Genomic DNA, 16,830 nt, shown 5'->3' on the forward strand with positions numbered 1-16,830 from the left:
TGGGAAGTTTACTATAAATCCGCCTACTTTTAGTCCTTCATTTTATTAGATGTATCTTGTTTTGTAACATATTAAGGTGACTAGTCATTGATAGACATGAATTTCGTAACAAAAGCTGGTTATTAATATTGAAAAGTCTTCTAGAACACTGAAAGATGTGTTGATCAATCTTCAGTTGAATATTTCTAGTTGCTTACTTAGCTAGGATAATTCAATACAATTTTTTAAAGTGAAACGAATTCATGAGAATTAAAAGACTATAAAGAAAAATTTCATTAAAATTGAGTATAGTAATATGCATTTTAGTACTATATTAGTATTACTTGGTTGATGAGTGCTAGATATGATTTATTTAGAAACACTCCTGCTAATTTAGTTTGTTTTTAAAGCAAGATAACTGGATATTAAGAACCTTTTTTGTTTTAAAGTTGTATTTATGTATTTGAAAGGCTGGGTGACAGAAAGGGGGCAGGAAGAGGGTAATATGGGAGAGAAAGAAGACAGAGATCGCTCTTACATCTGCTGCTTGATTTCCCAAACGCCTACAACAACTGGGACTGGGCCAGGCTAATGTCTGGGTCTCCCACTTGGGTGGCAGAAACCCAAATACTTGGACCATCATCTTCTGCCTTCCTGTATATTAGCAGGAAGCTGAATCAAAAGTGGAGGTGGACTTGATCGTAAACACTCTGATATAGAACGTGGGCATACACACATGTACACTCTGTTAAGAACTTTTTGAAGTTCCTTTTCTCATTTATCTTTAACTAGATTATCCATCTGGTTCCACAGAGTTAAGGTTGTCAATAAAAAGTAGTAATTGTTTCATTTAAGATAGCAAATATGTGCATTAATGCCATAATTTGTATGTTATTATGTAATATTATTGCAAGGAGACCCTGAATGAACTATTAAATCCTGTATGCAGAGGTTTTTTTTGGTGTTTGGAGTAATTCATTATTATGTAAAATGCTAGTAGGGATTTGGGTCTGATGAAGTGGGGGGAATGAAAGTATTATACTTACGTGATCTGGGATCTTCACAGTGGCCTTCAGCACATTAAAGGCTATGAGTTGTCTTTCTGGAAAGTGTTGCATACCCTACCTTTTTCACATGCATATGTACTGAATGGAAGCTTTTGGGGGAAAATCTCATATACATGTTAAATAAGCTAAATTTTGAAAAACTACCTATATAGTATTTAATGTTCTTTGTGGAGTCACTTGAGAAGATTTAGTTATTTATAATCCAGAAATAATTCACACCCTTGTATATTTGAATGTGAGTAAAAGTGAAAAGTTGACCTATTCAGTGTTTTGAATATTTTTTCATTTGAAAACATGTATCTCTTCTCCTGGTCTGTGTCCAGATAGCAGTTCTTTCAGATCTTTCTGGTTAATAGGTATTATGGTTAAATATAGGTTTCAAAGGATTTCCCATTTAGTGATGTGTAATCTTTCGGCAATATAAGTATATCCAAAATGAGAAATTAAGCAGCATATCACAGGTTATATTAAATATGGAGTTAATATATATTTACTTTTTTATTTCTTTTTAAATTTTTTATTAGTTGTATTATCTAAAATTTTTCTAGAAATTATTTGAAACAAAATTTATATATTTAAGTTAAATTGATGTCAGTTAACATGCCAAATTACTTTAAACATTGGTTACTCTTCATTTCAGGAAAACATTCCTTGAGTATGTCAGTCCGAGGGAGACAGGATTTAGAAATTCAAGGCCCTCGGCTTAACAACACAAAAGAAGAGAAAACATCTATTAAATATGGGCCCGATCGACGATTAGACCCCATAATCACTGAAGAAATGCCACTCTTGGAGGTATTTTGAGTTTTACATTTTCCTGGGCTTATTGATTATATTTTGAATAAATTAATTTTAGAATTTGAGGCTGGTGATATTACATTGAATCATATATTTGTTGTTAAGCTAGTGTTTAATAGAGACTCACAAGAATAAGGTAGTCACACAAATTGGCATTAAGTCACAGCCAGTAACTCTCAAAATATCAATGAAAATTTGGGAAACACTTCTAAAAGAACATGGTGGTTATTGAAATCAGTATCTCTTTTTATTATAATTCTAAAAATATGTGAATGAATACTTGTAAAAATTTCAGGCATTATGGAAGTATATGAATAAAACAATTATTTCTTTTACCCTCTTATCCTACCCCATTACTTTTTAAAAAAAAAAAGATTTATTTATTTGAAAGATAATTACACAGCAAGAAAAGGAGAGACAAGAGGCAGAGAGAGAGAGAGAGAGAGAGATCTTCCATCTTCTGGTTCACTCCCCAAATGGCTGCAATGACTAAGGCTGTGTCAGGCCAAAGCCAGGAGACAGGAGCTTCTTCCAGGTCTCCCATGTGGGTGCGGAGGCCCGAGGACTCAGGCCATCTTCCAACTGCTTTCCCAGGTGCATTGGCAGGAACCTGGATCAGAAGTAGAGCAGCTGGTACTCAAGTCAGCGGCCATATGGGATGCCGTCCCTGTGGCCCATGGCTTAACCCAGTGTGCTATAGCACCAGCTCCCTTTATTACTTTCGTACTATCTGAATTGGAGATCTTTTAGTTACAAAAGATAGAAGCTAATACTAGGTAGTATAACCAGAGAAAGAGAAAAGGAACTGTTGATTAGAAGGATATTGGAATAGTCCATGGAAACTGAAGTATTACAGAACAAGTCTCAAAGAAGAGAAAGGATTTGAAACTCCAGGGAGTTTATGAGCAAATGTTTCTAACTAAACCTCTAGAAAAATTGCTTGGATATGGCCTTAGTTCAAAAACTCTACCTTTGTACCACTTCAGATTTTGAGTTTCTGGAAGAGAATTTGACCATCTTTGGATCAGGAATCTATGTGAGAGGCAAACCAAAGGCAGGGTTGTATCATGTAAGCATGAGCACTGCAAGAAGGCCCATTCTCCTTCATCTTCAGGTTTCCTAGAAGGGGAATTTTCAGCATAGCAACCTACCTCCAGAATGTACCAGTGATAATAATTGGTGTGTAACTTTTCAGACCTTTCATTGTGTACTTACATATAGATAATTTTAGTGATTATAAGTAGAATTGTACTACCTGTTTTATCCTGTTAACTTCCTTTGTGTCTTTAACAACGTTTTTTTTTTTCAGTCAATAAAAATACTTTTTTTACCAGTTGCTTTTGGTTTTCCTTTTATTTGAGTATACCATATTTTCCTTTTTTTTTTTTTTTTTTTTTTTTTTGGACAGGCAGAGTGGACAGTGAGAGAGAGAAACAGAGAGAAAGGTCTTCCTTTGCCGTTGGTTCACCCTCCAATGGCCGCCGCGGCCGGCGCACTGCAGCCAGCGCGCCGCGCTGATCCGAAGGCAGGAGCCAGGTGCTTCTCCTGGTCTCCCATGGGGTGCAGGGCCCAAGCACTTGGGCCATCCTCCACTGCACTCCCTGGCCACAGCAGAGAGCTGGCCTAGAAGAGGGGCAACGGGGACAGAATCTGGCGCCCTGACCAGGACTAGAACCCGGTGTGCCGGTGCAGCAGGTGGAGGATTAGCCTATTGAGCCGCGGCGCCGGCTGAGTATACCGTATTTTCACACTTTATATTTCAATGGGTATGGTTCTGTTTTTCATCATTATAAATAGTTTTGCAGTAAACATCATTATGTGTATGTTTTATCCATATTCCATTTTAGACTACATTTTAGAAATGGAATTACTGGATCAATGGTGTGTAAATTTTCAGTCTTGCAACGTATTACAAAATTACCTTCAGCAAGGCTATTGTAATTTTCACTTATCTTTATAATGAGTATGCCCATTACTTCAAATCTATACCATAATGGATACTTTCAGGTTTTTTTAATAAACTTTTTCAAGTAAGATTGGTGTGAGATGACAATGTTTTTATTTTTTTGACCAGCCTTTTTTTGTCCGTATGATATTTTCCCTCTGTATGTCCAAATGTTTGCCTGTTTATACTCTTATAATTGGATATTATTTCCTTTTTTTTTTCTTACTGGATGATTTCAGTAATCTGTGACTATAGCGGTAGGGTAGATCACTCATGAGAACAGTGCTAGGTGGTGTGTGTGTTGAGTTATATGCATTTTGCCCAGTTTGACACTTGCTGAATTCTGTTGCACATTTGAAGAATTCTATAGAGCAGATAAAAGACTTAAGAGAAGGACCTGAGTGCTGCTTTCTGATTGACAAGTATTTTGTACATATTGTGATTTTGATATGGTGTCTCTCTTTTATTTTAAAATAAACTTTTTGTAGTTCTTGTATATGTGTGCATTTTATTTTAGATTTATTTTATTTATTTGAAAGTTATAGTTAGGGAAAGAGAGACACAGGCAGAGATTGATCTTCCATCCTTTCACTCCCCAAATGGCTACAACAGCCAGAACTGGGGTTAGGCCACAGCCAGGAGACAAGAGCTTCATCTGGGTCTCCTGTATGGGTGTAGGGGCCCAAGCACTTGGGCCGTCTTCAGCTGCTTTGTCAGGCACATTAGCAGGGATATTGATCAGAAGTAGAGAAGCTGGGACTTAAACCAGTGTTCATATGAGATGCCAGTGTTGCAGGTGACAGCTTAACCCATTGTGCCACAATGTCAGCCCCAATTTGGTGTCTCTTATCATGTTGAGATTTTATTTTAAAGATTAATTTTATTGATTTGAAAGCCAGAGTTACAGAGAGAGGGAAAGACACAGAAAGTTCCATCACCTAGTTCACTCCCAAAATGGCTGCAGTGGCCAGTACAGGGTCAGGTTGAGGCCAGGAGCATAGAATTCCATCCAGGTCTCCCTCGTTGGTAGCGGGGCCCAAGTACTCGGGTTGTCTTTGACTGCTTTCCCAGGCACATTAGCAGGGAGCAGAATTGGACGTGGAACAGCTGGGATTTTAACCGGTGCTTATGTGGGATGCTGGCATTGAGGCGATGGCTTAACCTGGTGTGTGTGTATGAGAGAGAGAGATCGATCTTACATAACTGGGCCTGCAGAAGCCTGGAACCAGGAGCTTCATCTGGGTCTGCCACAATGGTGACAGGGGCCCAGGCACTTGGGCCATCTTCTCTGCTTTTCCCAAGCCCTTAGAAGGAATGTGGATGGATCAGAAGTGAAGCAGTGAACTGGTGCCTATGTTGCAGGTCAGAGGCTTTACCTGCTACACCACTATACCAACTCAGCCCCCAAGATTTCAAGTCCCATCTGATAATTTTTTATTTTGTTGTTTCTAAGTCCCAATACCATTTTAGGCTATAAACAACTCATGCCATCTTGCTTTTATACTAATATCCTGAAGTACCTATACTTGTTTGTTTTTTGTATGCTGCCTATTGTTTGATATTGTTTCCTCTTTGCATTTTATATCAACACCATACTGTTGCCTTATCATTTTATTTTTAATATGGCAAGTCAGGTCCCTCTCGTAACTTTTTCTTTTTTTTCCCCATCCTGTGTCATTTCTATCCAAGTTTGTCAAGTTCTCACAATAATGATTTTGATTAGGATTGCAGTGCTATTGCTAGGAGTTAAGAGACTGAAGATGAGTTGAAATGTTATTTGAGTGCTAATCCCCATTATAGTTTGGAAATAACTAATAAACATTTTGTTTGGAATTGTGTATGTAGCAGTTTATGAGAGCTTCTTTTCTTTTCTTTTCTTTTTTTTTTTTTTAAGATTTGTTTTTATTTATTTGGAAGACAGAGTCACAGAGAGAGGTAGAGACAGAGAGGTCTTCCATCCACTGGTTCACTCCCCAGATGGGCACAAGGGCCAGAGCTGTGCCAATCTGAAGCCAGGAGCCAGGAGCTTCTTCCAAGTCTCCCACGCGGGTGCAGGAGCCCAAGGACCTGGGCCATCTTCCTCTGCTATCCCAGGTCATAGCAGAGAGCTGGATAAGAAGAGGAGCAGCCAGGACTAGAACCAGCACCCATATGCAGTGCTGGCGCTTCAGGCCAGGGCGTTAACCTGCTACGCCACAGCGCTGGCTCCAATGAAAGCTTATTTTCAAAATGGAAAATTTTTCTGATCCCTGTGAAGTTGTAATTTTATCAGTAGAAGACACCAAAATATGCAGTTAAATTTATTTTTATTTATTTGAAAGGCAGGGTAACAGAGAGAGGAGAGACGAGAGATCTTCCATCCACTGGTTCATTCCCCAAATGGCCACAGCAGGGAGGGCTGGGCCAGACCAAAGCCAGGAGACATGAACTCCATCCACATCTCCCACATGGCCCAAGTACATGGGCCATTAATATGCTGCCTTCCAGACAAATTAGCAGGAAGCTAGATCAGAAGCGGAGTAGTCGAGACTCGAGCTGGCCCTCTGACATAGGCTGTACATGTGTTGTAAGCAGTGGCAACAACACCTACCCCAAATATGCAGTTTTTAATGGTTCTGTTACCTTACAATTTCCACTAAGCCTTATCATTTAGATGTTCTTCAGATAACTAAGATTGCTAAATGTAAAAATGATTTTTATGTGAGTGCCTTACAGATAGTACACTGCTATGAACAGAGCTCAATTTTAGAGTAAGCCTTATCTTCACTTATAAAATGGGGAAAGTTGAACCAGATGATATCTGATTTTAAACTCTGTTGAACTCATCAGTATTTAAATATGCGTTAATCCATTAATATTGTTGTTGATATTGGTAATTCTGCATTTAACTTTGCTTTCTGCAAATCATAGTTTTTAAAAAAATTTTATGATACTGCCTTTGTGGTCCAGTGGATTAAGTTGCAGCTTATGATGCTGGCATCCATATCCTAGTGCCAGCTCAAGTCCCAGCTGCCTCCTTTTTGATTCAGCTTCTTCCTAATGCAGCTGGGAAGGTAGCAGAAGATGGCTAAGTGCTCAGGCCCCTGCCACTCATGTGGCAGACCCAGGATGGAGTTCCTGGCTCCTGGCTTCAGCCTGGTCCAGCCCTGGCTGTTGCAGCCCTTTGAGGAGTGAACCAGAATATAGAACATTTCTCTTTCTCTCTCCATCTCTGCCTGTCACTCTACCTTCCAAATAAATAAATAAATGTTTTAAAAAGTTTTTGTTGTTATGGTTGCAATTCTGGAAGAGGGTATTCTAGAACAGAGAACTTCTTGTTGCAACATAACAAGTAATGTTTTTGTTGATTAAATAAAAAAGGTTGTAAACTGAAGGGCCAAAAAAAAAAAATGGACGTATCTATATCCTAAAGATTTTTCCTTACAATATACAAATGTACATTTATTTACTATTGCAAAGAATATATTTAGGATGGAGGCATTTTCTGTGAATGTTGGGGTAGATTTCTAGTACAAGTTTCATTTTGTCTTTCATGCATTAAACCACATCCTTGTGACTTAAGTTTCCAGTTTTGGTTTCTTCAGAGTGAGAATCTAAAGACAATTGTCAAATAGTCTAAGTGCAATATATGTATAGATTTTTTTTTCTACAGATGAAAGCTATCCCTTTTTTTTTTTTTTTTAAAGAAAAGATTTACTTATTTGAAAGGCAGAGTTACAGAGTGAGAGGGAGAGACAGAGAGCTTCCATCTGCCAGTTCACTCCCTAAATGGCTATAATGGCCAGGGGTTGAGCCACAAAACCTGGAGCTTGGAACTCCTGTCAGAGTCTCCTACACGGGTGGATGGTGGGGCCACAAGTACTTGGTCCATCTTCCTCTGTTTTTAGGCACATTATCAGGGAGCTGCATTGGAAATGGAGCAGCTGGGACTCTCATGGGATATTGTTATTGCAGGCAGTGGCTTAATCTGCACCTTAACACCAACTCCCAAAATGTGTATTCTTAAGATACACATGATCAGTACACATTTTGTTTCACTGGTCTTTTAATCTATAACTCTTCCTACTTTATTAATGCCATAGTCTTCTTGGCATCAATTGTCTCTGTGTTTTAGGATGTCTATACTCTGTAATAATGCAACTCTCGGATGTAACATCTCAAAGTTGATATTCTCCCACAAATTTTAACTTATTTGATATTGATTAATTAGTGCAGGATAAATATCTTCAGTATAATGCTATGTAAGGTTTATTTTTTCCTATCTTTTGGTTTTCTTCATTCAGTTTGTGTTTTCTAATATCCATTTTCTTTTTTTATTATTACAGTTTTTTTTTTTTTTTTTTGAAAGGCAGAGAGCAAGAGATATCTTCCATCTGCTAGTTCATTCCTCAAATGTCCTCAGTAGCTGGGGCTGGGCCAGGGTAAAGCCAGGATCCTGGAACTCAATGCAGATCTTCCATGTGGATGGCAGGGACCCACCTCCTAGGGGCCATCATCTGCTGCCTCACATGGTGTGCATTAACAGAAAGCTGAAATTGGAAGTGGAGCTAGAACTTTGAGCTCAAGCACTCCAGTTATGGTGTCCAAGTGCCTTCTGAACTGCTGTATCAAACATCTACTCCCTCTTACCTGTTTCACCAAAGTTTATCTGATTCCTTAAGAATATGGCTATAGTGATGGGTGTTGTGGTGTAGTGGGTTAAGCCACTGCCTGCAGCATTGGCATCCAGTATGGGAGCTGGTTTGAGTCCCAGCTGCTGCACTTCCAATCCAGCTCCCTGCTAATGTGCTTGGGAAAGCAGCAGAGGACAGCCCAAGTGCTTGGACCTGTGCATCCACATGGGAAATCTGGAAGAAGCTCCTGGCTCCTGGCTTCAGCCTGGCCCTGTCCTCTCTATTGCAGCCATTTGGGGAGTGAACCAGCAGGTGGAAGACCTCTCTTTTTGTCTTTCCTTCTCTCTTTTTCTTTGAAATAAATCTTAAAAAAAAAAAAAAAAAAAAAAAGAATATGGCTACAATCAAGTCCCATTTAGGTTTAAATTAAAAAAAAATCACTGGATGTTTGCACCAGAATGTTGTAAATCCCTTGGGACTGTCAGCTGTTTATTAGGACATTTTCCCTCGTGGTTTTTTTTTTTTTTTTTAAGATTTATTTATATATTTGCGAGACAGTTACAGAGGGAGAAACAGAGAGAGGGGTCTTCCTTCTACTGTTTTACTCCCTAGATGGCTGCAGCGGTTGGAACGGGGCCAATCCAAAGCCAGTAACAACTTCCGGTTCTCCCACATGAGTGCAGGGGCCCAAGCACTTGGGCCATCTCCTTCTGCTTTCCTAGGCTATTAGCATGCACCTGATTAGCAGTAGAGCAGCCGGGATTCGAACTGGCACCCATATGGGATGCCAGCACCGCAGGTGGAGGCTTAACCTATTATGCCACAGCATTGGCCCCATATTGTTGTTTTTATACTTGTATTTCTCCTTCCTTGGATACTGTCCGCATAGTTGTGATACTTAAGTATAAAGAATTTTTTTTTAAAGATTTTCTTATTTTTTTTCAAAGGCAGAGTTACAGAGAGATCTTTCATCTGCTGGTCCACTCACCAAGTGGCCTCAATGGCTGCAGCTGGGGTTTGCTGAAGCCAGGAGTCAAACTCCATCCAAGTCTCCCACATGGGTTACAGGGGCCCAAACACAGGCCATCTTCTGCTGCTTTCCCAGGCACATTAGCAGGGAGCTGGATCAGAAATAGAACAGCCAGGGATCGGCAGTGTGGCATAGCGGGTAAAGCCGCCGCCTGCAGTGCCAGCATCCCATATGGGTACCAGTTGGGAGTCCTGGCTGCTCCACTTCTGATCCAGCTCTCTGCTATGGCCTGGGAAAGCAGTAGAAGATGGCCCAAGACCTTGGGCCCCTGCACCCATGTGGGAGACCCAGAAGAGGCTCCTCATTGTGGCTTCAGATCAGTGCAGCTCCAGCCAATTGGGGAGTGAACCAGTGGATGGAATACCTCCCTCCCTCCCTCCCTCCCTCCCTCCCTCCCTCCCTCTCTCCCTCTCTCCCTCTCTCCCTCTCTCCCTCTCTCCCTCTCTCCCTCTCCCTCTCCTTCTCCTTCTCCCCCTCCCTTCCTCTGCCTCTGCCTCTGCCTCTCCTTCTCCTTCTCTTTGTGTAATTCTGACTTTCAAATAAATAAATAAGTCTTTAAAAAACAAAAACAAAAAACAAGAAATAGAATAGCCGGGACTCAAACTGGTGTCCTGGGCAGCAGCTTAACTGTGCCACGATGCCAGCCTCTGTAAGGATCTTTTAAATGTAGGTCACTTACTGGGTAATTTTGTTAGTCCAGATTTTTACCTGTTTAGTATAATTCCTCTATCTGTTGCCTGAGATCATAAAACCAAGTGTTAGGAGTCAATTTTGAAAAACAATTTTTGGAAGTATGTGTGAAGTGTTATTTAACCCCTGCCAGTTTGTGGCAGTACCTGATAATGAAACACATTAATATTTCTTGAGTGAGCTATTTGAATATCAGACTTAACTGGGAAAGACTATAAAAAATCATTAATCAGGTGAAGTTTTGCCCTTACATGCAAGCCTGAAGTGACCGAAAGCTGGTTGGATTTTAAAATCATAGTTAATGGGGTCATGAGTCTGCACATTTTCCTTTAACACCCGTGTTGTATCCTTTCATCTTAATGTGAAAATAAATAGTTGATCTACTTCTTAAGTTGACAATGATAAAGGTTTTAAGACTTCTGATAATTACCCATAGAGCCATGTTTAATCTACAAAGTAGTGAATGTTTTAATATTAGTCCTCTTGTAATTGGTATTTTTGCCTTCAGTTCATAATTCCAAAATCTGAGTGGCAGAGAAACATTTGTCTTCCTGTGTTGTGTTTTCTGAAATGGAGTTGTAAAGTGATATTTACTCAAGACAATTAATGAAATACTTGCAAACTTTTAGTTAAGAAATATAGCATATTAACATTTTTTCATTAGAGGTTCAGAAATTTTGACAGACAATATAATAATATTTTTTCCCTCCAATGCAGGTGTTCTTTATACATTTTCCTACAGGGCTCCTCTGTGGAGAAATCCGAAAAGCATATGTAGAATTTGTCAATGTCAGCAAATGCCCTCTTACTGGATTGAAGGTTGTTTCTAAACGTCCAGAGTTCTTTACTTTCGGTGGTAATACTGCTGTTCTAACACCACTAAGTCCCTCAGCTTCTGAAAACTGTAGTGCTTACAAGACTGTTGTGACAGATTCTACCTCTGTGTGTACAGCACTCATATCATCAGCTTCTTCTGTAGACTTTGACATTGGCATAGGAAGTCAGCCAGAGGTGATTCCTGTTCCCCTTCCTGATGCTGTTCTTCTACCTGGAGCTTCAGTTCAGCTACCAATGTGGTTACGTGGGCCAGATGAAGAAGGTGTCCATGAAATTAACTTTTTGTTTTACTATGAAAGTGTCAAAAGGCAGCCTAAAATACGGTGAGTATTATAAAATATTTTTGATTTAACATTTATGTTCAATATATGTACATATCTTCAAGTGAACATTTTGATATTCATTAATATATATCATTATGTATCAAGAAATTACTCCTTGCAAATTATACATATCTAAGATTGTCCTGAATATAACTATAAATTCTAGGTAGCTGAAAGTGGAAAAAATTTAACTTTAGTTGCTTCTATCTATAAATTTAATGAAGATATGACTAAGTGTTGTGGCCAGTCATCAGATGATAATGAAATTAACATGCACCATGTATTAAAACAGTATCATTTATATGTTAAAGACAACTTGCCTATATTCATTCTTTTTAAAGAAAATTATTATACCTTTCCTTTTCCTTTATGTCCTCCCTTCTCTGAGAATATATGAAAAAAATGTGTGTATTTGCAGAACATGCTGGTGTTACAGTGGTTAATCATTGAAGAAATCAAATTTGCCTGGCTCATAGCAGGATCTGTAGCCTATTTATTGTACAGCAGAATATACAGTGATAGCACTACTGTCAATTTTAGAGAATTAGCTAGCAGTAATTGTACTATGATTATTTTACTTAATGAAATATCTAAATAAAATGTCTTCTAAAACTTACAGAAAGGCAAAATGAGATAATATTTTTAAGTACTGAGTATGGTTTAGTCCTTCAGTAAATGTTAATTCTCCTTAAGAAGATGATAGAGAGAGGGAGTACTCTGGCCCATTCAGGGAAAGCTTTGTTGACTCTGGTGGTAGTAAAATGAGCTTCCTCCAAGGAGAGTGAACATTTCAGAATTTGGCTATCATGAAGATAGTCAGTAGAGGAGTGGGTACTCCAGGGAGTGGGTGTGTTTATGAACAAAGATTTACAAGTTAGGCAACATAAAATAAATACAGTTCAGCCATGGTGTAAAATCTCTGTGAAAGAAGTAAAGGGGGAATGAACCTTTGCAATATAAAGTTATATGGTAGAGAGCTTTGAATGCCAGGTTAAAGGCTGGAGTATATTTTGTGGTTGTTCAGTAACTTTGGAAATACTATCAGAGAAGAGACCTAATCAAGACATTACTATATGAAAGGTTATTTCATATATTATATAGATGAGTTTGATGTACAGAGAAAATGCCCAGAGTCAGGGAGACTTACAGTTGCCTTCCAAATAGAGAAGGAGTAGAACTGGATTTAGGTTTTTACTTCATTTTACTTTATTGTATCTTTTTTTTTTTTTTTTTTTTTTTTTAATTTGAGAGGCAGACAGTGCTCCCGTCCACTGTTTCACTCCCCAAATCTGCAGTGGCTGAAGCTGGACTGGGCTGAAGCTAGGAGCCAGGAAGTCAATCCAGGTCTCCCACATAGGAGGCAGGAACCCAAGTCCTTGAGCCATCACCTCTTCCTCCCAGGGTCTGCAACAGTAGGAAGCTGTAATTGGGAATCAGCTGAGACTCAGAAAACCTGTATTCTTACCCACATCTTAATGCTAGGCCAGATGCTCACCAGATTCATCCATTTTTTAAAATTTTTATTTGGAATTAGAGAATCAGAACATACGGAGAGGATCTTAGAATAAACTCTTTTTTGGTCTTGTTTTTAACTTTTCTTTAGGCACAGAATATTAAGACACACTGCAGTTATTTGTACCAGCCGATCTTTGAATGTACGAGCCACTGTCTGCAGAAGTAATTCTCTTGATGAAGAAGGCAAAGGAGGCAATATGCTAGTCTTTGTGGATGTGGAGAATACCAATACTGTAAGTTGGTTTTCAATTATGTCTGAAGTGTTTCCTTTGTTCTTAACAGTTTCTTTTTCTGTCACAAAAGAATAGAAACTAAAATAATGTGATACCATCTTATGTCTCCATTAATTTTGTAATTTCATTCTTCATACTCTTAAAATAAAAGGATCTGCTAGTATTAATATGCTACATATTATAGGACAAGTAGCCCCATATGGTAATAATTTCAATCTAACTGAGATTTTGGGGAGCAGCAGTTGGTGTAGCGATTAATTGGCCATTTGAAATGCCTGCATCCCACATCAGAGTGCCTAGGTTCAAGTCCAACCTCCCCTCCGAATTCTAGCTTCCTGCTAATGCAGGTGATGGCTCAAGTACTTGAGTCCCTGCCACCTAACTGAGAGATCTAGACTGAGTTATATGCTCAAGAATGGCCCAGCCTCTGTCATTGCTTATCTGTCTCCAAACCCTCCTCCCCACCACCCAAACCTCTCTCTCTTGTCTGCTCTCAGATAAGGGGAAAAAATACTTCTTGGGTTAAATGTTGATTTATCTTTTTTTAAAAAAATTATTTTATTTGAAAGGCAGAGTTACAGAGAGGCACAGGCAGAGAAAGTCTTCCATCCAGTGTTTCACTCCCCAAATGGCCACAACAGCTGGAGCTGCACTGATCTGAAGCCAGGAGCTTCTTCCAGGTCTCCCACGCGGGTACAGGGGCACAAGGACTTGGGCCATCCTCTGCTGCTTTCCCAGGCCATAGCAGAGAGCTGAATCGGAAGAGGAGCAGCCGGGACTTGAACCAGCGCTCATATGGGATGCTGGCACTGCAGGCAGCGGCTTTACCTGCTACACCACAGTGCCGGCCCCAATTTCTCTTTTTTAAGAATATTTAGAGAGATAGTTAAATTGCCCAAACCTCTTGAAATATGTATTGTTACTTTTTTCAAATTACAAATTTTATCTTATGTTAATTGATACTGACTTTGTAATGTATGACTTTTGTCCTCATTGGAATATTCTGATTTATTGTTCTTAAATTCCAAATGACTCACATCTCTTTTTGACAGAGTGAAGCAGGTGTTAAGGAATTCCATATAGTACAAGTATCAAGTAGCAGCAAACACTGGAAATTATATAAATCTGTAAATCTCTCAGAAAACAAAGGTTTGTGGCTTTTTCCCCCTTTTTTTAAAAATAAATTTGACATCTTCACTGCTTTAGTGCCAGATTATAAGATTATTGGTACCTTACATTTTCATTAGTTTATGTGACTTTAAATCACCTATCTTGATCCAGTCTTTCCCATATTTTTATTCCCTTGCACTTTTTTTTCTTTTTTTTTTTTTAATTTGTAAAATCAGTGAGTCATATGATCACTGTCAAAAATTCAAATATGGTGGGCATTTGGCCCAGTGGTTCAGATGTTGCTTGGTATGCTCAGATCCTATTATCAGTTGTACAGGTTTTATTCCTGGCTCTGCACCCTGTTAATAATTTGCACCCAGGGAGGCAGCAGTTGTAAGATTGAGGTGAAACTGAAAAAATGATACTTGTCCTCTTACTGGACAAGAATTGTGTGATTTTTTTTCAAAAGACATAAAATATTTAAACCCTTAACCTCACATTAATCCTTACTTTTGGATATTATGGAAGGGAATTAACTCAAAATATGGGAAAATGTATATATTCTCTGAAGTTTATTACACTGTTATGTTTATAGGGGAAAATTCAGTATAGTTTTAATGTAAATTATGCTATAATTCAGATTCTTTCAGTTGTTAAAATATACATGTATTAACATTTTTTCATTGCCTGCCATAATGGAAAAATGCACAATAGCAAAGTATGTGCATATAATAATATTGGTATAAATCATATCTATTACAACTTTCTAAGAAGAAACAAATGACAGAATGGTGGGATTGGGCTGAAGCCCCAAAGTTTTTATCTTTGAAGCTTCTTTTTAATCTGGAATGAAATAGACCCATAAGGTACTTAAAAGTTTGTGGAAAAATTGAATTAAAAGATAAGTTTAGTTTGGTATAAAAATTTTGGAATTCATGCTGCTTTGTCACCCATCCAAATTTTCACAAAGATTTTAAGATCCCATATATCCATGAATTTGAAATTTTTGTGCCAAAATCAACATCTTTTAATTATTTTCCACAAACTTTTTGAAGTATCCTTATAAATATATGCACACACAGATAATATATGAGTATCTTGAGAAAATTGAAGTTTGTCTTTTTTAAGATGTTTGTAAACATTTGTTTCATTGAGATGAAAGTAAAGATGTTTTTTATTAAACACTATTATACTCAGTAAATTATTTTCCAGCTTGACCAAAAAAATTGGAATAATGAGTTCAATTTTACCTTGTCATAAACTGAGAAACATTTTTGAAAATTTTTTTTTCTAGACGCCAAACTTGCCAGTAGGGAGAAAGGAAAGTTTTGCTTCAAGGCAATAAGATGTAAGGAAAAAGAAGGTAAACTTATTTTGCTTTCATACTTTCTTAAATGACCATTTTGTATTTTATGTCAGTGGTACATTATTTTTTTCTCCTGTTTTTTAGCTAATATGCAGTCCTCAGAAAAGTATACTTTTGCAGATATCATCTTTGGAAATGAACAGGTATGCAAATAAGCACAATAGTGGTTGATTTATTTCAAAGTTGTTCTGGAATATCTGATTGTTTTTGGAACCTATAGCTTTTGTAATTTTCAGTCTCTGGAAGATGAATATCTTTGTTGAGTTTGCATTCTATGTCCATCCCCTAAACAAACCAAAAATAGGATGTGGACTATACTATTTAATTAATTATTTAAAGTTAACTTTCTTTTGAGTCTGTCATGTGAAATAAGTATACTTCTTGAAATTAAAAAAGGATTATTTAGGGGAGCTTTCCTTTTAGTTCAGAAAATGATCAGAGTAAACATCTAGCTGTTAAAACTATGTGGATTTTGGTATATCTTGTGGTTCTGAGGCCCAAATGATAAGCTAGGCACAAGAATCACCTAGAACAGTGTTTTCAAATTCTCAAAAAATGTACATTTAAGTCACTGGACATTTTGTTATAAAATGCAAATTCTGATTTAGTTTAAGTGGGATAGAATCCGATGTTCTAAATTGTTACAATCAACCCCAGTAAGATTTAGGTGTTTGTTAGTCTGCAAATCCTAGTTTTGAGTATTAAGGACCTACATCTGGAGGGTTTTGTAAAAATACAGGCTTCGCCCTTTCACCTCTAGAACTCTGGTTTATTATATCTTGGGTAGAGATAGGGAGTATGTATTTTTAACTAGCCCTGCAGGTCATCTGAGATTCACTGGGGACTTATTTTCAAAAATACTGAACATAGTGTGTAAAAGTCCATGTAATTATTTCCAAGCGGCAGGATACCACCTTGTTTGTGCTCTTCTTGATAATTAAAACTGTACTTACAAACTGTACTTATACACTTTTTCACTTTTCACATTGTGATTATCAGTTGATCATTTGAGGAAGCAGCTCCAGAAGCCCAGTAATTCCCACACACGTAGGACTTTTGAAGATACTGTGATTCTTTAATGGTTGAATTTAGCTTTAAGGACTTTAGTTATCTGTTTTGTTTATTTCTTTTAAAAAAAATTCTTACATCTCTAGAAATATCAGCAACACTACTAAATTACATTAAGGTTGTGATTTTTATCATGTTTCTCTTGGAATACTTTCAGGCAAGTTATGTAAGTGTACTAAAATATGAATTTTGTCAGAATTTGAGACTAAATATATGTGACAAAATAAATTGATAGCTCACTTAGATAAGTTACTTC

The 16,830-nt window shown here is 37.8% G+C and overlaps 1 protein-coding gene across 6 annotated transcripts in view; it reads left to right on the forward strand.

Annotated features, from left to right (window-relative positions):
• Positions 1–16,830, forward strand: part of TRAPPC8 (trafficking protein particle complex subunit 8) — a 120,275-nt gene that overhangs the window by 70,032 nt on the left and 33,413 nt on the right. For all 6 annotated transcript variants that reach the window (XR_007921809.2, XM_008261178.4, XM_002713489.5 and 3 more), the window contains 6 exons: positions 1,687–1,841; positions 10,840–11,282; positions 12,886–13,030; positions 14,083–14,179; positions 15,435–15,503; positions 15,591–15,649. Coding sequence is in view for 5 of the 6 variants with exons in the window: in XM_008261178.4 (XP_008259400.1) it covers positions 1,687–1,841; positions 10,840–11,282; positions 12,886–13,030; positions 14,083–14,179; positions 15,435–15,503; positions 15,591–15,649 (968 nt within the window). In the remaining variant the exon portion in view is untranslated. The remainder of the gene's footprint in view (positions 1–1,686; positions 1,842–10,839; positions 11,283–12,885; positions 13,031–14,082; positions 14,180–15,434; positions 15,504–15,590; positions 15,650–16,830) is intronic.

The sequence above is a fragment of the Oryctolagus cuniculus genome, chromosome 10 (genome assembly GCF_964237555.1).
Source record: "Oryctolagus cuniculus chromosome 10, mOryCun1.1, whole genome shotgun sequence".
Taxonomy (NCBI): Eukaryota; Metazoa; Chordata; class Mammalia; order Lagomorpha; family Leporidae; genus Oryctolagus; species Oryctolagus cuniculus.